The sequence below is a fragment of the Diabrotica virgifera genome, chromosome 6, assembly GCF_917563875.1.
Source record: "Diabrotica virgifera virgifera chromosome 6, PGI_DIABVI_V3a".
NCBI classification, from domain to species: domain Eukaryota; kingdom Metazoa; phylum Arthropoda; class Insecta; order Coleoptera; family Chrysomelidae; genus Diabrotica; species Diabrotica virgifera.
In genome coordinates, this window is record NC_065448.1 from 90320326 (window position 1) to 90342111 (window position 21786).

The following is a 21786-nucleotide window of genomic DNA, read 5'->3' on the forward strand; positions in this document are numbered from 1 at the left end:
CTAGGCGCTGACAGCCACACACCTAGATGTAGGCGTAGGGCATACACCAAAGAATTTTCCTGTAGTTTATTTACAATCAATCAAGGCGATCAAAATGGCGTGATAATATTGACGAAAAATATAATGGAAGTGAAGTTAATTATAATTTTTGTACATGACAACAAATAAGGAAAAAACTATATTTCCACTAGGTTTAATAATTGCAAACTTCCTTATAATAAAAACTAATTAAAATGCTTACGCTAAATTATCTAAATGCAGTTGCTAAACTGATAAACTAGGAAGGTTATACGAGTAGTAAGGCACATGAGACAGGAAACACAACTGCAATATACTGCGTTCAGAACTTATTTATAACGGACAGTTAATTGCAACTTTAAATAATACAAAAATTCAGACATATTTCATAAATTATCAATGTTTGTTTTTCAACATAATGAGTTATTATATATTTGAAAATAGTTAGCAAATAATACATGCACTCAGTTGAAGGAAAAAAAACAAAGTGCAAGGATAAACATTTTAGGAGTCAGAAGATGTGTTGCCAGGAATCGACAGGAGTGGCGACTTCTTTGCGAGCAGGCCAAGATCCACAACGGATTGTCGAGCCACTTGACATGAAGTGGTTGATGATGATGAAGGATAAACATTTAAAGAAAAAATCTCAAATAGATCATTTTATATGACAAGAACAGAATATACTCGCGAATTTAAGAACTGCCGGATAAATGTTAAACTGTAAGCTATTATAACATAAGCTGCTTGTGCAACACGAAATTAGTGAGGTTAAACGAGAAACCATGAAAATCTCGAAGATAATGACAACAAACCAAATGGTTAATATGACAAATAAAATGTAATTCAGGCAAAAATAGAAGGAAAATGAGTTAACTTTTTAATGCACTATACATGGTGTCCCGAAAAGATTGGTCATAAATTATACCACAGATTCTGGGGTCAAAAAGAGGTTGATTTAACCCAACTTACCTTAGTACAAATGTGCACATAAAAAATGTTACAGCCTTGTGAAGTTACAAAATGAAAGTAAATTTTTTTCAATATATCGAAAACTATTAGAGAAATTTTAATGAAAATAGACATGTGGCATTCTTATGGCAGGAACATCTTAAAAAACATTTTTGCACGATTGATCATTTTTGACTGTTTACCGTGACAGATTTTACGTCCGTAGGTGACATTTACTAGCAACTCGACGGTAAGTAATCCAACTCGACGGTAAGTACTCCAACTCGACGGTAAGTAATTCACTTACCGTCGAGTTAAAAAATCTCTTAATTTTAATTTATTTTTTGAAAGAATAAAGAGAACTAACGAATTATTTATTAATATTGAAACTTATGGTACAATTTGTTAATTTTTCTCTTCAAATACGCGATTAACGTTGAAAACTTGGAAATATCAATGTCATCATAAAGAAAAACGGTGGATTTAATCATTGAATATTCTGCCCAGAGGCTTCCAGGAGCTTTCAACTGCATATGTCTTTGAACGAAATATGCCAATAGAGTCTTTTCTTCGATTCTTAAATTCTTGCCTTCGCACCATTTTTTAAAACTTTGGTAGGTATTTTGATAACGGATTTTGGATTTTTCGAGAATAATTGCGGAACACCCTTCTTCCCAAGCCCGTTCAATTTCTTCAAATTCACTTTCGCTCATATTTTAATTTATAATAATTAAAATTGTACTTAAAATTATTGACAACTAAATAAAAACTCAATTTTCCATTGTTGTTATGCACCCTAGTTACTACCTAACAACCAAAGTATCTATCCTGATAAAATGAATGAAACTAGTCAATATGACGAAAATGTTTAATTTTATAATTTATAATGGTATCAATCGTGCAAAAAAACGTTATAAGCATGTCGAACGTTAAGGGTAACCGATCTCAGACAATAATTGGAGTCGTCGATCCGCTCCTCCTCCAAACAATTGTCTTCGGTCGGTATAAAACCCTTACCGTTCTCCATACTTAATATACTATATAGTGAAATTTGTGCACCCCATAAAAATTTTATGGGAGTTTTGTTCCCTTAAACCTCTCAAAATTTTGTGTACGTTCCAATTAAATTATTATTGTGCTACCATTAGTTAAACACAATGTTATTAAAACTTTTTTGCCTCTTAGTACTTTCTCGAAAAGCCAGTTTTTATCGAGATATTTTGAATATTTGTCAAATCCACCACATATTTTTGTATAATATGAAAATTTATAAACTATTTTGATGGGAAATAAGCCACAATTAAATTAAAAAAATAATTTTATTAACGTTTCTACGCCCAAATCGGATGAAGTTGTCAAAATACAAAATACTACTACATTAAACAAAAATGTTGTTGCTTAGTAAAAAATTCTTCTAATAATTTATTAAAAATTTATTTATTTATTTATATATTTATCTCAACATTTCGACAACGTTCACAACAACAAACACATTGAGATCCTAACAATGAACAAGAAAGAACAAATAATTGTATTTTTAAAATACCTTGTGAATGCGAACAATTTTATTTAGGTGAAATATCAAGACCATTAAACGTTAGAATAAGTGAACATCAGTTTTATATTAAAAATAGAGAATTTGATAGATCTCAAATATGTCAACACGCATGGGATAATGAACATAGAGTTCAGTGGAGAGATTTAAGTAGTCCTGAAAGAAACAGATAGTAAAAAGTGAAAAATTAAACAAGCGGCTCTAATTATGCTAAATGAAACCAATTGTGTCGCAAATTCCTTGGTAGAATGTGGTAGTAGGATGTGGTTACCCATACCAAAAGAGAAAGTCAGTAGAAAGAAAATACCACGATTATATATTTTAGTGTTACTTATATATCTATGTATTATTAATATTATTTATAATTTAAACAACTTGCCGATATAAATGAGTCAGATTAAATAAATTATTAGAAGAATTTTTACTAAGCAACAACATTTTTGTTTAATTTAGTAGTACATATTTTGTATTTTGAAGACGACATCCAATTTGGGCGTCGAAACGTAATTAAAATTATTTTTTCAATTTAATTGTGGCTTGTTTCCCATGAAAATAGTTAATTATAAAAATGCCACAAGGAAGTAGCTTCACAACAACATTATGAAAATTTATTTATAATTTACATTTTTAGGTATATTTTGAACCATAATATTAAACAAGAAGCCACATCTCGAGAAAAGGTGCCTTATCGAAAAAATATTAACGAGGCAAAACAGTTTTAAAAACACTATGTTTAACTAACGATGCCGCAATAATAGTTTAATTGGAACGTACACAAGCATTTGGGGGGTGTAAAGGAACGAAACTCCCATAAAATTTTTATGTAAACAACTGGCTTATCGAAAAAATAGTAAGAGGCAAAAAAGTTTTAAAATATTGTGTTTAACTAATGGTACCACAATAATAATTTATTTGGAACGTACACAGACGTTTGGGGGGGTTTAAGGGAACAAAACCCCTTAAATTATTTATGGGGTGTACAAATTTCACTGTTATTTTTTTAAGATGTTCCTGCCATAAGAATGTCACACGTCCATTTTCAATAAAAAATCTATAAAAGTTTTCGATAGATATATGGAAAAAATCCATTTTCATTTTGTAACTTCAAAGGACTGTAACTTTTTTGTGTGCACTATTGTATATAGGTAAGTGAGGTTCAGTCAACCTATTTTTGACCCCAGAATCTGTGGTATAATTTATGATCAATCTTTTCGGGACACCCTGTATAACACTGGGGTGATTCCCACAGACTGGCTCAAGTCCATCTTTGGCGCAATATCTAGAAAAAATAATGCTAGAAAATGCTCAGTTTATTGACTAATTACCCTAATGAGCAACAATAAATACTTCACAACAGAATTAAATGCAAATGTGAAGATCTCGAAAATACCCAATATGGTTTTAGAAATGCTACTGGAACTAGAGAGGCACCTTTTCCTCTAAATTTCGTAATACAGTGATGAGCGCACTAATAACCGGCAAAATAACGCAAAAGATGGAAAACATATTAAGTTGTGAGATAAAAAGAGATGAACGTAGTAGAGGTGTTAAATTTGGCGATAGTAACTTATAGATTGACATTATAGTGATTGTTTCCCACCTTTAGACGTATCGGACGAATTTGAGAAATGCCACTGTCACAGTGACAGTTTTAGTTGACATACTCTTCTGATACGTCTAAAGGGGGAAACAATCAGTATAATGTCAATGTATATGTTACTATCGCTAAATTTAACAACTCTACTAGTTTTATTTCTTTTTATCTCACAATTTAATGTTTTCCATCTTTTGCGCTATTTTGCCGGTTATTAGTACGCTCATCACTTATATTACGAAAATGCCGTGATCAAAGAAAATATGGATTTGCACGCTTCGAAAAGATATTCGATAAAGAACAACATGTAAAATAATTGCAGAGGGTAAAAAATATAGGGATATTAAAAATCTATACTAGAATCAAACTGCTATCGTAAAAATTGGAGATAACTATACCGACGAAATCTCCATACAACGAGGAGTCATACAAGGTTGCATTTTGTCCCCAAAATTGATCCATGTTTACTCGAACCAGTTATTAAAACAGACACTTGAGACACAGACATATGGAATAAAAGTCAACGGGGAACTACTTAATGTAATTATATACACATACGATAAAGCAATTTTGTCAGAAAATATTGAACGTCTGCAAATTCTGTTTGACCGTATTTATGACAGTGGAGAAGAAATGAGCATTAAAATCAAACAAAATAAAGTTTTTAAGCGCATGATACACACGCAATCTTTAAGTACGCGGGTTTAAAGATCGCGGACTTACTCGGCTCGCCGTCGGTGATACACGGCAGACTTAAAGTATGTACGCGGTTTTAAAGATCGCGGTCGCCGTCGGTAGCAAAAAATTTAGAAACTGTCCTCGTGGTTAAATTTTTTATTTTCTGGGTACCTAATTTTGCTGAAATCTTATGTTTTTTAGTAGCGTTTGATTATTTTTTTGATCAGGTTTTGTTAAATAGAAGAATAATTTGATTTTTTGTAAGTGTGGTAAGCTGTCAAAATCATGATGTGAAGTATAGCACTTGTTTTTGATCTATTTTAATTTAATACAAGGTAGGCATAAACAAACAAAATATCATAGATAAGATGGTAATATTTTCATCAGGAGGATAAAATAGCCTATAAATAATTAGGTTTACTCAAAAACAAATAATCAAAATAATTTAGTATAGCTTAAAATAGTGTTTTACGGTTTTCTCAAAACTTATAAAATGTAACTTGTCTCCTTTCAACAATAAACGATTAAAATATTTCTAGGCAATTTGCTTAATTAGTGAAAATATAAGTGTAACTTTAAACGCAATAACATGATGGCTCGAGGCTCGTGGCAGTGATACACGTACGGGTTACGAGTAAGATTTCAAACTTGTTGGATCGACGGCGTACTTACTCGGCGGACTTAAAGTACGCGTACTTGCTGTGATACACGCGCGAAAAAGGTCGCGAGCCATAAGTTCGCGTACTTACTCGCGTGTGTATCACCCCTTTTAGTCTTTAGTCGTAACCCACATACAGATGCAGAGTGTCAAATAAATAGAGTCCAAGTTAAAAAAGTTCACAAAATAACGTATTTGGAATCAGTCATAACGGACCAACTAGATCCAGACATAGAAATAAAACACAGAATAGCAATGACTAAAACTACTTTTATGAAACCGAAGACCTTTCTTTGCAAGAATCATCTCAGTTTTGAACTGAGATAAAGAATGGTTAACTGCTATTTATATTGGTCTGTACTTTTATATGCTGCAGAAGCATTAGAAATTTGTATTCATAGACGGGACGGAGGCAGAAGATACCTTGGGCAATAAAAACTATCGAGGAAGTACTCAGGAGAGGTAACACAGACGGAGAATTACTAAAGACTGTTACACACTGGAAAATGTTTTAACTAGGTCTGGGTTTTTTCTTAGGAAAGAAACTTGAATATAAGGAGGCCCGATGATGATAAAATGACATAATAACAATTCGAGGTTCACGAACAACTTCTGATGCTATACTTTACTGACCAGGGTCTGAACATTTTGTATAGTGCCAGCGATTGAAACCGTATTGTCAGTGTAATGGAGATGGCTTATAATCTAGCTGAAAACTTTTGCTTTTTCATCCCACTAGAAGTTAGATATTATTGGTACATCACGATGATCTATGTGAATATTTGCTTTAGTCTACCAAGGATAAACATCTTGTTTCAAATCCTAAAGTACAGAACTATTTCCAATGTTGCCTAATTGTTTACTAGAATCTAAATCTAGTTCGCTGCAGTAGCGAACATAACTATACTTATTACGTAGCACAAAATTTGAAATAGTTGGAAACAACAAGTACATAAGTACTAAGGTACAATTTAAAAATTTCTTCATTTATACAAACTATAACCTTACTATTGTCACCTTAAAACCATTTAAAGTCCATTTACCTTTCCTTAGCAAAACACATTTCAAAGAGAGTTGATATTTAGGACAACAAAACGGCAAAAACGGCAACACAACTGCAAAACACTTCTTACACAACAGCACCACAACACTTTTGTATCAAGCAATTAATTTTAACGTCAAACAATGCCAAAAATTCGAATAATATTGAATAATATAATTTATCACTGTTTGTTTTATAGTTTAATTAGTTTATTTGATGTGAATTAATATTCGGAATGAACTAAAAATATTATTTGAAGTAATGTACATATATGTATACATAATATATTTATATTCGTTTGCCTGACCTTTGATTTTGGTGCAGCCGAAAAGTAATGCAATTCGTTGAAAATTAATGCGTATATAATGATTGATAGAATTATTATTCTTGTTGTTTTTTCTTGTTTATTGATAAACTGACTGTTTTTTGTTAATACGTCTACCCTCTCCATACTTTGTTGATTGTCCTACCTGTTCACTAATTAATTCTTACTACTCTGTCTTCTTCTGCTCTGTTAGTGTAAAAAAATTAAGAAAATTATATGTTATTAAAATTATTGTTTTTTTGGCTACTTTATTTGCTTAATACTTTAAAACGATTCATTTTGAAGCAAAGTCGTACTGAAATAAAATAACGATAATCTAATTTTCTATTAGATACGACTGGCTAAAAATAACTAAAGGGCCCCGTAGAAACCTTATGGGAAATGGCTCTCTGTCAAATGCTCTGAAACTTAGGATGCTGGTAGTCCTTGATGTGTAGAACAAAAGACTCAATGGGCGCGTAGCTCCAAAAAATCATGGTTTTAAGATAGAAGCCTCTGTAGTTATAGGTAGGTACGGTGAGGACGTTTGAGTTGGAATAAATTCATTTTCTCGAGAATGGGCGACTCCGGAGGTAAATTACGAATCAGGTCGTTTTTTATTTTTAAAATATAATTTTTTGGCATATATCATACTAGTGATGTCATCCATCTGGGCGTGATGACGCAATTGATGATTTTTTAAATAAGAATAGCGGTCGTATGATAGCTCATTTGAAAAGATATTCAATTCTCTATTCACTAATATAAACATTAACATAATTATTTATACAGGGTGCCCCAAAAATATTTTTAATTAAATTAATTGAGACTAAAAGAAGAATGTACCTATATAATTTATTTAATTCGAATTACATTTTACTGTTGTCCGAAAACAAAAAAATGTTTATTAGATAAATAAATATTGTTTTTTCCTTAAATTCAATATTAAAGCTGCCACCCACCTGCCTCTTATTTAAACATTTAATTTAAGCGAAAAACAATGTTTATTTTTCAAATTAATATTTTTTCTCTTTTCTGACAGCAGTAAAATTTATTTTGGATTAAATAAATTATATACGTACTTCTTTTTGCCTCAATTAATTTAATTAAAAAAAATTTTTGGGCGCCCTGTATAAAAAATTATGTTAATGTTTATATTAGTGAATAGAGAATTGTATAACCTTTTAAATAAGCTATCACGTCCATATGGATGACGTCACTAGTATGATACATATGTCAAAAAATTATAATTTAAAAATAAAAATCGACCTGATTCGTAATTTAATTTCAGAGTCGCCCATTGTCGAGAAAATGAATTTATTCCAACTCAAACGTCCTCACTGTACCTAGAACTTCAGAGGATTATATCTTAAAACCATGATTTTTTGGAGCTACGCGCCCATTGAGTCTTTTGTTCTACATATCAAGGAGTACCAGAACCCAAAGTTTCAGAGCATTTGACATAGAGCCATTCCCATAAGGTTTCTGCGGGGTTCTTGATGCAAAATAGCAATAAATATAATAAAAAAAAAGAAAATAAAACAAGCCTTTTCTTATTCAATGTTTTTAACCATTTTCAGTGAGGTCCTTTATTAATTCAATTTGCCTAGAAAATCTCTATCCCTAATAATAAAACAGGTCACCAAATTCCATTTAGATCAATTTATATTAATAGATGTTAATAGAGTCCACCTATCCAAAATATTTTATGGAATTTAAATCGGATTTTTGTGGAGCTCAGGAATTTTTTAAATTATAAACACTCTATTGGTTTATAAACATTTAGAAAATATGGTAACTGTTAGTTTAAATTAAATGCTGGAAAGTCAGCCTCGGAAAGACGCTTTTTAAAGGAAACAAAATTTAAATTTCGAGCATGGCTCCTGAGATATACCCGGTAAAAGATGACCTGTACTTGTCAATAGGATGGTAATAACAATAGGATGGTAATCTTTAAACCATTACCTTTCTCTTTAGGAGCTCTTTGTCGATAAAAATTTTCATGTCATCAAAATATTCATAACATATAATAATAAAAACGATCGATATTGCACGTGAGAAATGCCAGAAAAACTTAAGTTAATGAAAATTGAATTTCAAAGCTTAATATTGATATAAAACATGTATTTTCTTGGCTTCCAAAGAAGCAATTTTCTTCTTTTTTTTTAGTTTGGTGTAAGTCAAATGAAGAAACTTAGGTAACGTATTACCATATCCAAAATATGCTTTATTTTTTTATAAATAAATTAATTTATTTGAATTAAATTAAAAATTATTATTTATTTCATATAAAACATTCTTTGTTTTCATATTTTAGGAAAATTTCGAGGAGTAGAAAATTCAATTATCTCAATTTTATTTCATTATAAGCAAGGAAATTTAAAAAAAAAACTATGATTTTACTTATTTTTAAATATTTTAATTTTTTTATTAATATTTCCGACCTATTTGAGATAGAGGGAAAGTCATTTATTATTATTGAAGTTATCACCTAACTTTTTCTTCAATAATCAGAATGTTACCTCACATCCAAATGTTGAATGTGAGGTGGTAATTTCAGGGATCCACCATAGTCTATCAGTTATTAATATCTTCGACTTTGTATGTGTATTTTAAGCTAAAAAGGCCCGTTTTCACGCTACGTTTTCTTGTACGTTTTGTGGGTCATACAAAACGTACGACAAAACGTACGTTTTGTCAATAAGCGGATTTAATGTTTTCGATTCGACAAGACGTACGTTTTGCTGTTTTTACGCTACGTCTTATTGTACGTTTTGTGTGATAGGAAACATCCTATACATCTTTCGATTCGACAAAACGTACGTTTTGCTGTTTACATGCCACATTTTATTGTATAGGATTTGTCCTGTCACACAAAACGTACAATAAAGCGTAGCGTGAAAACGAGCCTTGACGCTTCTTTGCATGTATACTTGTATACAGTTGAGTCCAGAATTCATCACCCGTTCGTCATTAATACCTGGCGAGATAAAACACATATTCTTTATCTCGCATCATTGTCTTCCATGCATGACACTAAAGACAAACCAGATACTGCATTTTATCAAGTATAGACACATGTTATTTTTATAAACGCTCTAGACTCAGTACATCGAAAAGAGATAGGTACAACAAAGATGCTTTGTAAAATTTTTCAGATTTTGAGTACAATTTGTGACGTTTCTGGTTTGTTTACTTGTCACTGTCAGTTTGTTGCATTTTTTGCTGTATTCTTGTCCTGTTATTTAGAAGTTATTTATATTAAATAAACGGTTGTTTTCACAACCAATTTTATACTGGAGTTTGTAATTTTATGGTAAGTGTATTTTACTTTGCAATTAATTTACATACAACTTTAACAATATTCACAATTAAGGAATGGTTTTGTTTAAGTTTTCGGTAATGTGAAATAAATATCAAAAAGAAAATATTTTATTTTCAAATATTTATATTATAACAAATATTTACTATTTAATAAAATAATTTATTTAGCTATTTCAAATGTAGACTGTAATTCGGCACAAAAATGTTAATTAAGTTCTATTCATTTCATAACGTCAATTTTTATAATATAATCGGTGATCGAAGTAGTACCCACTTTCTGTCACTTGATGTTGCGTGGAATAGATTTCAGACTTATTTCGTGTGCTTTAAGTGATGACACTAGGGTAAAGAATCGTGGACTCAAATGTAGCTCTTGTACTAAGCAAAAAGCTTCTTTTATATTCTTTGGAATTTTCTCCCAACAGAGATCAATGTCATCTTCATCCGTTATTACATTTGCTTCTATTGTTCTCTTAGACTTTTCCTATGATATTATTTTTTTGTTACCCTAATTTCTCCTAACAACATACTGCATTCTATAGAGGAGTAACTTTCAATATTTGAAAAGGATGGAAATGGTTGCCAACAAAGATGAAACTAATTTTAAGTTCTGACCTCTTGTATTTGTATCAGATAATGTAAAGCTTTTATACCGAGTCTTTTAGGATGGGCGTCTATTCGTCATGTGGTAGTTTATCAATTTAAAGCCTTTAATTTTAAAGGCTAAATTGTTGAAGATATCACACTCTTGTATACAATTTCGGTATTTTGGATGTATACTGATTAATTCGTATATTTATACTTTAATTACATAATAATTTTTGAATAAAGATAAGAGGTTTTAATAAGTATATCAAAAAAGGTCATTATCAGAAAGTATTTAACGTGGACGAATTTGAAGTAAAACAAACATTGAGGCAAGGGCATTCACTGTTTACTAATGCCTACATTGTCTAGAATTCTTTATTCATAACTGAAATAATTATTATAGTAGGGGAGGAAAGTATGCTAAATTTGCAGTCGAGCTTTATGGGGAGCTATTGGGTTGTGAAGATTAGGTGTCTAAAGCCAAAAAAAGTCAAGTAAAGTTTTCCATTTAAGTGGGGACTTTCCATTGTTTTAATTTAATTTTCCATTTCCAACAATAGTTGTTTCCGATTATAGCGGCATCTATCAATAATTCGAAAAAATGTCTCGAATAAAAGTTACTTATTTTTACGTAAGGAATTCAAATCTGCAATAAAAATGGGGGCTTCCATTTAAGATTTTAAAGTAACCCCCACTCCAACTCCGTGGGGGTCGTGTTTGGTGTCATTCGATAGATTTTTCAAAAATATTAAATACGTGTTTTTTGCAGTTTTTCAATCTAATGTTCATTTCGCGAAATATCGCGGAGTTCCTATTTGAAATTTTAAATTTTACCCCCCATCCCTCTCCGTGGTGGTCGTGTTAAGGTAGAATTCCGCACCAAGCGACCGAGACAGGAGACCGCGACAGGCGACAGATAGGCGAGGTCTCCCCACCACTGCTCTCAATGCAATTATATCAGGGTAGTTCTGCAGACCGCGACCGAGACCGGCGACCAACTATAGCCTATCACGACCTGTCTGTCGCCTGTCGCGGTCTCCTGTCTCGGTCGCTTGGTGCGGAATTCTACCTTTAGGTATCATTCGATAGATTTTTAAAAAATATTGAACATGTATTTTTTAGTTTTTCGATCTGACGTTTATTTCTCGAAATATTCGTTTTTTTCTTGTGAAACTTTGTGACTCACCCATTTCCTTACGCCCCGCTCATACCGTCAGAAATATGTATATGTTACAGTTCAAGTTGATTATCCAGTTGGAGTTGACTCCAACTAGTTGGAGTCGACTCTAACGGCTGGTTTCAGTAAAAGTTGATTATAAATATAAAATGAAGATTTCTATTCAACATTTACTAGTAAAAGTAGACTCCAACTAGGAAAAGTATACTCTTCCCAATGCCATTTAGTAAAAGTTGATTCTGATTCACACAAACAGCCGATTCTAGAAATTAAATTAATGTTACTGAATATGTTCAAATTAGTCTAGGCTGTATCGTCGTCCCCGTTAGTGAAATTACTCCGATTCGAATTTTTTGCACAAACTTACTCAAAAAGAGGTCCTTATAACAAATCTACTGGGTGCCAGGCAGTACCTTGATCGATAAATTGTTTAAACAGTTTTTTTTAGACAAATTCACAAAAATAATTTTTTCACTTCGAACAATTTTTTTTAGATCATTTGAGTTATTCTGAGCAAAAAAAGGTATTTTGTGATTTTTCTCTAAAATTGATTGTTGTCGAGTTATACGCGATTTAAAATTTGAAAAATGCAAAAATAGCCATTTTCAAGGCTTAATAACTCGGTTAAAATCCATTATTATGAAAGTCAGAAAGTGACCAAATCAAAGTTTATAGCCCCCTGTACAAGATTCAGCAGAAATTTTTGTCACTATTTTATTACTAAGCTTTATCTTTAATTATTAACAATGAGCGCTAAGTGCGTATTAGGCGGCCGTCAATGGTGAGTGTTAAAGAGATGCACCATTTGGGCCGTCCAATGGTGAATCTCACTCGCACTCACATTGACGGCAGCCTCAATACGCGCTTAGCGCTCATTGTTGATAATTAGAAATAATATCTTATTAATGAAATAATGACAAAAATTTCTTCAGGATCTTATAGAGGTAGCTTTAATCTTTGATTTTTTTTTAGTTTCTGACTTTCATAATATACAGTGAGCACGTAAAGGTTGGAATAAATTCATTTTCTCGAGAATGGACGATTTTAGAAAGAAATCCCGAAACAGGTCAATTTTTATTTTTAAATTACGACTTTTTGGCATATATACCATAGTAGTGACGTCACCCATCTGGGCGTGATGACGTCATCGATGATTTTTTTAAATGGGAATAGGGGTATTGTGATAGTTCATTTGAAAGGTAATTCAATTATCTATTCAATAATAAAACTAATAACATAATTTTTTATACAGGGTGCCCTAATTTTTTTATTTTTTTGATTAAATTTACTGACATAAAAAGAAGAATGCAAGTATGTAATTTATTTAATTCAAAATACATTTTACTGCTCTCATAAAATGTTTATTTGAAAAATAATCATTGCTTTTCGCTTAAATTAAATGTTCAAACTGTCAAGAGGAAGGTGGGTGGCTGCTTTAATACTGAATTTAAGCAAAAAACAATATTTTTATTTGTCAAATACACATTATTTCCGGTTTTCTGATAGGAGTAAAATGTATTATGAGTTAAATAAATTACACACATTCTTCTTTTTGTCAAAAAATTTAATTCAAAAAAAATATTTTTTGGACACCCTGTATAAATAATAATGTTAATGTTTATATTACTGAATAGAAAATTGAATTACCTTTCAAATGAGCTATCACATGACCCCTATTCTCATTTAAAAAAACGTAGATGACGTCATCATCCTAGAAATTAAATGTTACTGGAAATAATTATGTTCAAATTGTGATATTTATATTCTAGGCTGTATCGTCGCCTCCGATAGGTAAATTATTCCAGTTCGATTTTTTTGCACAAACTTACTCAAAAAGAGGTCCTTATAACGAATCCACAGGGTGTCAGATGGTACTGTGATAGAAAAATTGTTTAAACAACTTTTTTAAACAAACTCACAAAAAAAATTCATTTAGGACAATTTTCTTTACATCATTTGGGTCATTCGGAGCAAGGTCAAAAGACCTCATACTTGTTTATTGTTATATTTATTTCAAAATACGAAAATGACCATTTTCAAGGCTTAATAACTCAGTTAAAAATTATATTAGTCACCGAAAGTGACGAGAAAGTCACCGAAAGTCACGAGAAAGTCCGAAAGTCACCAAATAAAATTTTAGCGACCCCCCTACAAGATACTAAAGAACTTTTTGTTATTATTTTATTACTAAGCGGTTATTTTTAATTATTAACAATGAGCGCTAGGAGCGTATTGACGTAGCTATCAATGTGAGTGCGAGTGAGATGCACCATTGCACCATTTTGACATTTAAAAATTCAAACTTCTGTCAAACCACAAAAACACATTTTTTGTAATTTATTGCTCACATGTCATCACCATGACAAGGCGAAAGTTCTTCTCCTTGTGGTGCTTTCTCCTTTAGTGGAGATTAGCGACTACACTGGCAAATCTGTCTCTGTCCAATGCGGCTCTAAACAAAGATGTTGAATCAAGGCCGGTCCAGTCTCTGATATTTCTAAGCCATGAAATCTGGCGCCTACCGGGACCCCGTTTTCCTTCAATCTTACCCTGGATGATCAGTTGCGTGAGGCGGTACTTTTCGTTTCTCATTATGTGTCCCAGGTAGCTAACTTTTCTGATTTTAATGATTTTTAGCAGTTCCCTACCTGTATCTATTCTCCTCAGAACATATTCGTTGGTGGTGTGGGTTGTCCAAGTTATTTTCAAGTCACTTCTATAAAGCCAGAGTTCAAAGGCGTTCAACTTGTTCATCAGTATTGTGTTGTGTCCAGGTCTCCATTCCATACAAAAGTATTGACCACACATAGTAATGCAGAAAACGACATCTAAGGCTGATATTAATGCTACTGTTACAAAATAAGCTTTTCATTTTGATAAACCCCTGTCGGACTACCTGTATTTTCGCTCTTGACTTCTTGTTTATAATCAAGTTGATTGTTGAACCAGCAACCAAGATATTTGTACTGGCTTACGTATTCAAGCTGTTGGTGTTTCACATATTTATTGGAAGAGGTAAATTTTTGTTCCTTGATATTTTTATAACTTTGGTTTTCGCAGTATTGATCTTCATCCCCATTTTTTCACAACTCTCAGTATCCCTATCCACCAGTATCTGCAGACTATGGTCTGAATCAGTCATTAATGCTGTGTCATCTGTATAGCGGATGTTATTTACTCTCTGACCGTTTATCCTGATTCCTTCTGAAGAGTGCGATAAAGAGTTCGCAAATATTACCTAAGAGTAGACGTTAAAAGTATGGGTGATAGCACACAACCCTGTCTAACACCTCGTTGTATTTCAATTGGCCTTGACGCATTACCATTGGTCTTTACGATTGCTGCCTGATTCCAATAAATAGCCTCTATAATTTTAGAATCTCTTTTGTCGACTCCGATGTTGTTCAATCTTTCTATCAAGGTCTTGTGCGTCACCCTATCGAACGCTTTTTCAAAATCTATGAAACAGATAAAAAGGTCTGCTTGCTTATCTTTGTGCCAGAGTTTGAAGACAGAATATTGCTTTTCGTGTCCCCATACCTTTCCTGAAGCCAAATTGTTCTTGACCGGTGACCTCATCACATTTTTTATAATACAGTAGAATCTCGGTTATCCGCCATAAACAGGCCGACGGAAGGGCGAATAAGCAAAAATGGCGGATAATAGGGAGCGTTAAATGAAACACAAGTTGAGCCCTTGATGATTTCCAGTCTCCGATAGGAGTGGTACAAGAAGAAGAAGAAGAGAATCAGTTTAATTTTGACTGACATTGGACATTGTAGATAGAATGATTTAGGATGAACGAAAAAAACTAGCGATTTTCATCTGCCTTGCTGATGTATCTCGTTTTGTTGCTGCCAATACTCGCCATCTTGTAGCAGCATAATATCGACAGCTCTTTCTTCTTGTTGCTCGGAATGCTCGGCTTATTTTATCTCATCTTAAAAAATTTTTACTCATTCTTTAATATTTTCAAAGTTATATAAATTTGAAAAAAAAATTATTACTTAAATGGAGCGGCGGATAAAACGGAACGGCGGATAAATGAAGGGCGGATAACCGAGACTCTACTGTATATTCTGTTCTGTATGATACGCAAGAAAAGCTTTAGAATGTTATTTAATAGACTTATAAGGCGGAAGTCCTGGCATAATTTGGCATTCTTCTTTTTAGGTAGTGGTATGAAGACTGATTCAAGCCATATTTTAGGGATAGTCCCTGTATTGTAAACATTATTAAATAGTCCAAGAAGAAGGTCTAAGTTTTCTCGTTGATTACCTTCAACAGCTCAGCTGGTTTTTCATCTTTTTCTACAGATTTGTTGTTTTTTAGTTGACGTAGAGCATATTCCAGTTCGGACTTCAGTATTGGAAGACCTTCGTCGTTAGTCTTCCCACATGTTTATTTGTTCTTCAGGGCTTGAAATCACTTTGCCTTCTGCGTTGATTAGATTATTTAGTCCTTTTGAATATGTCGTGCTTGTGAATTTCTGAGTTTCTTATACAGATGGAAGTCATCATGTTTTTTTATATAAGTTTTCGATTTCTTTTGTTCTGTTATCCATTTTTCTTTTGCAATTTTTATTTTTTGTTTAATGGTTCTATTTAATGCTTTGTACATTGCTTTGTGCTGTTTGAATTTTCTTCTTTATCCATTAAATCCAATATTTCCTCTGTCATCCATCTTTGCTTCCGTGGTCGCTGTTTTGTGAGCATTTCAGTTGCCGTTGCAAGGGCGAGTCTGATTTCCTCCGGAAGGCGAAAGTTAAGGATGTTTAATTATATGAAAGTGTGCTAAAAAACAGTGCGAAAAATTAAAAGCCATTTAAAATACATTGTTACTTCAGACACACTTTAAGCCCTTCATGTACGCTATCTATATTTACAATTTTCACACAATAAAACCTTTACTTACATAATATGAGATAAAGTAGATAAAAATTATTTTTGTGAATTTAACAAAAATTGGTTAAAAAATTTTTCGACCACGGTACCGCGTGACCCCTGTTTATTTGTTATAAGGATGTATTTCTTTGAGTAAGTTTGTGCAAAAAATCGAATCAGAATAATTAACCTAACGGGGACGACGTTACAGACTCTACTAATAAGTAGTTAAAACGGTCAAGACAAAGAAACGCACACTCATCAAAAATGCACTTGAGATTCTCGTATAATCAACATTTACTGAATCGATCCAGGAAGAGTCAACTCCAACTAGTACAAGTTGATTTAAATTTTTAAAATCAACATTTACTGCTCGTTTCAGTTGGAGTTGACTCCAACTAGTTGGAGTCGACTCTAACTGAGAATCAACTTGAACTGTAACATACACACTGCATTGTATGTACTTAACTTACCTTATCTCAATCTGACCATTTCGATTTTTTCCAAGGATAGATTTTTTTTCGGATCCCCTTAACGAACTCCCCTGTATCAAGAGCCAATATATAGTAGAGGTACATTTATACGGTACAAGGTGTTTCCTCATATGATAATCTGACGCGCTCGAGTAACTGCACAAATACCCGCTTGAGCTCCTCTACCATTAGAAGATAATAAGAAAAAAAGGGTATATTGTATCTAAACTTTAAAAATATACGAGTACTTGGACTTAGTACTTTTTGTACTATTTTATATTCCATTGATTATTTTTTAATGATTTTAATTTCCAATCGTGTAGTAAGATTTTTCATCAGTTGTTTAATTCTGTTCAATCAGATTATTAATATATTGGGAATAATCTAATTACAGTGCACATATTCTAAAGGTGCCAGTGGGAGATTGCGTTTATGCGCAGTATTATAGTCACTCTATGAGAGACAAAGTATTCGAAATAGTGAATAAGAAATTTTATGTCATTAGTTATTTAATTATATAGAATACTTTCTTTCTAATACATCGACTACAATACTGCGCATAGACGCCATCCCCCACGCACCGGCTCTTTTAGAATCTGTGCACTGTACCTTATTATACTGAGAATAAAATAAATTTTAAGTATTTTGTTTATGTTTAATTACAACAGGTTTCCTAGTTTTGGCAACTGTCACATTTAAGAAAATAAACCATAAGAAACTTTTAGTTTTGCATCTAAGTCAAACTGTCACGAGGACAATATAAATCGGTAATTTTAAGAGCTCGAGTGTAATTCGGTAAGAATATTTCATGAATAAAACTGTATTTTTAAATAATTTTAATTAATATTTTATTGATATCTTCGTGTAAATATTTGCTTAACTGTGCTGTTCACTTTGACAGGTTGTATAACATTAATTGTGATAAAAGTCACTGAATGTTTATTTACAAAGATTTGAATTTCGTATGTAAATATTAAAAAACAATCTGCCGAATATCACAAGATATTACGAACAAATAAGACAATAATGCTTAAATCTGTTTCTCAAACTTGTTTCCATTCGACATTAATCACTCGAGCCCTGCTATTGCCAGGCAACAAGTATTCTAAAAATTGTTGCATTTTTTAAATTTATTCTCACTTTCTTGTGATATTAATGTTTTTGCACGATTGATCATTTTTGACTGTTTACCGTGACAGATTTTACGTCAGTAGGTGACATTTACTAGCAACTCGACGGTAAGTAATCCAACTCGACGGTAAGTACTCCAACTCGACGGTAATTAATTCACTTACTGTCGAGTTAAAAAATCTCTTAATTTTAATTTATTTTTTGAAAGAATAAAGAAAACTAACGAATTATTTAGTAATATTGAAACTTATGCTACAATTTGTTAAATTATTTAATGAAATCCCACTTGTTTGGGCTGTGGTTTCACTTCTAACAGAAACTCCTGCAGAATCGCATACATTAGTAGTATCCAACATTTTTTCTCGTCAAATACGCGATCAAAGCTGAAAACTTGGAAATATCAATGCCATCATAAAGAAAAATGGTGGATTTAATCATTAAATATTCTGCCCAGAGGCTTCCAGGAGCTTTCAACTGCATATGTCTTTGAACGAAATATGCCAATAGAGTATTTTCTTCGGTTCTTAAATTCTTGCCTTCGCACCATTTTTTAAAACTTTGGTAGGTATTTTGATAACGGATTTTGGATTTTTTGGGAATAATTGCGGAACACCCTTCTTCCCAAGCCCGTTCAATTTCTTCAAATTCACTTTCGCTCATATTTTAATTTATAATAATCAAAATTGTACTTAAAATTATTGACAACTAAATAAAAACTCAATTCTCCATTGTTGTTATGCACCCTAGTTACTACCTAACAACCAAAGTATCTATCTTGATAAAATGAATGAAACTAGTCAATATAACGAAAATGTTTAATTTTATATTTTATAATGGTATCAATCGTGCAAAAAACGTTATAAGCATGTTGAACGTTAAGGGTAACCGATCTCAGACAATAATTGGAGTCGTCGCTCCGCCCCTCCTCCAAACAATTGTCTTCGATCGGTATAAAATCCTTACCGTTCTCCATACTTAATATACTATTATATTATTTTATGAATTATTAGAAATAATTTAATACATATTTAACAATTTAACAACATGCATAATATTTAAAACCATATACCTGCGTACCTACAAAGAGCAGAGCACCAATCCTTGTATTTTCCATGTTTTTAAAACTACACTCTGGAAGGAGTACATTTTTTAGTTGAAAATAACTTTTTTGTTTTTTTGGGCGATTTAATTTCTTTTTGCAGGGCTAATAGCCTAACATGTTCTCAACATGACTGCAAAAATTTATGTAAATATTTATGAAAACAGTTTAATAATTTTAAAACTTAGACTAAAATAATATAAATGTGGCCATCATTAGTGTCTACCACTTCTTGAAGTCGTCTGCGCCATAAATTGATAGCACCATTTATTACACCCTGTTCAAAATTGTTCTAAACAAATTACATTATTTCTTTGAGCTATTCGATGGTTTCAAATTGTTGTCCGGCATACAAATTTTGTTCGAAAATTCTCCAAATTGAATAAATAGTCAACCGGATTTAATTCTCACATCACACCTTTTGAGAAATGACATTTTTCAATTAAAAATGCTCTAGGAATTTATCTCTTAAATTGTACGTCAGAATACACCCTATTATTTTGGGTATTTTTAGGAGGCCGTAAATAAAACATTTTTTCATCTGAAACCCATATTTTCTAAATATCTTTTATATAAAAAAAATATAAGATATAAAAAAATTATATCTTTCCAGCAGTTTTTCTCTTACATTGGCAGTAAGTCTTTGACAGTAAACTTTTTTAAATCTTTAAGATGGCAATCTTCTGATGTGCGGAAAATTCTAGTTTCTTTTGCGATTTTCCTTGCTACAGATTGGCCAGGCTGCAAACTTCCTAAAACAACCCTTACTCTAACAATATTTTCTTCAGTTCTTCAGCTTCGCTTCCTTCTTCTTCCACTTTTATGTTAAATAGACCATGGGTTTCCCTTAGATGTGTTGAGAATTTCCTATCGTTCTAATATGCCAATTTTTCTCAGGAAATGCATTTACAATGTTTCTTGCGCCATAATTATATTTTTCACGGCAAAATTTAATTAATATTATCTCCTCTTTGCTTTAAAGTGGCATTACGAACTGGCCAATTTACTTATTTAATTATAAATGTCAAACAAATGCCATGGCAACCTACGCAGTCATGGCTTACTAAGTAAAGTTGACATATTTGAGCGTTTGAGAAATTCTTAAGATATTCTTAACAAAAATTACTGCTAATATGAGGCAAAAACGATGGAAAAGATGTAATTTAGTGTTAAGAGGGTTTCGTTCTGGTGAACATATTATAAAAGTAATCAATAAGATTTCCCAATTTAAGTAAAAAATTATATTTTACAAATTCGGGATTTTTTAAAAGTTTATGGCGAAGGCGTGTTATGAACATTATTTAAATAAAAAATGATATTTTGCGAATTCCGTAATTTTGAAAAATTCCCTTTTAACTGAAGTGTTCTGAATAGTTAACCTACCAGTTCAATTTTAGCCAAGACAGTTTTCATTTGCAACGAGCTCAAATGCACCATTACATAAATGTTTTTAAGTCCGACCCTGTACGTTATTTTTGCTTCCAAACTTGCAGTTATGTTGAGGACATGTTATGCTATTAGCCCTGCTAAAAGGAATTAAATTGCCCAAAAAACAAAAAAGTAATTTTCAACTAAAAAATGTACTCCTTTATTTCGGCTCACAGTGTATATTCGTCAAAAGTATCACAAGGAATTTTTAAAAAATAATCAAGGTTTCCCCCGTTTTTTCCTCTAATCTTATATCAAAGATAATCGTTTATTTTTAAGACTATTGTTATTGTGACCTTTTTGGTTAAATAATGGTTTACCTAACAGCCAAGGATAAAAACACTGATAAAAATAAGGTTTAATTTGTTTAAAAAAACAAATTAAAACTTTATCGAAAGCTCCGGTGAAATCAACAGTTGATAAAAAACTTATCGCGTCTTATTCCATAACCTTGGATTCAAATAGTTAATGGATCATAAAAATATTTGTTATGGTTACGATATAGGTAGTTCTGAGTTTCCGTTCTTGATATTAGTTTCCCGTGTTTTTTAAATATGCTGCATAAACATGCAGCAAAAATAAATTAAACCGATAAAGCAAAAAATATCGTAGATATTATCTAATGTTTAAATATAAGTTATTATTGTAAATAAAAACACAAACAATTAAAAAAAGTCCAAGTAATGAAGCTTAAAATAGGACAAAACCTCGCAATTTTTACAGAATAGATCGATTTGCTTGAAAATTTGAGAATAAGTAGTAGATAGTCCAAGGATCAAAATCTATATGAGACTGAAAGGCGCTTTTACCATGGGGGTGGTTGCCACCCCATCTCGGGGGTGGAAATTTTTTATTTTATTTTGACCAGAAAAGTTGGTAAAAACAT

General features: G+C 31.9%; 1 protein-coding gene across 12 annotated transcripts in view; it reads right to left on the reverse strand.

Moving 5' to 3' along the window:
- Positions 1 to 21786, reverse strand: part of LOC114326889 (carbonic anhydrase) — a 471397-nt gene that overhangs the window by 260050 nt on the left and 189561 nt on the right. The window contains exon 1 of one of the 12 annotated variants that reach the window (XM_050652602.1): positions 6495 to 6652. The exons of 10 other annotated variants lie outside the window; for them this stretch is intronic. In XM_050652602.1, coding sequence (XP_050508559.1) covers positions 6495 to 6514 — 20 coding nt within the window. In that variant the 5' untranslated portion in view covers positions 6515 to 6652. Of the gene's footprint in view, positions 1 to 241; positions 307 to 6494; positions 6653 to 21786 lie in introns of those variants that run through there. One more of the 12 variants, XM_050652605.1, reaches the window with a different exon arrangement.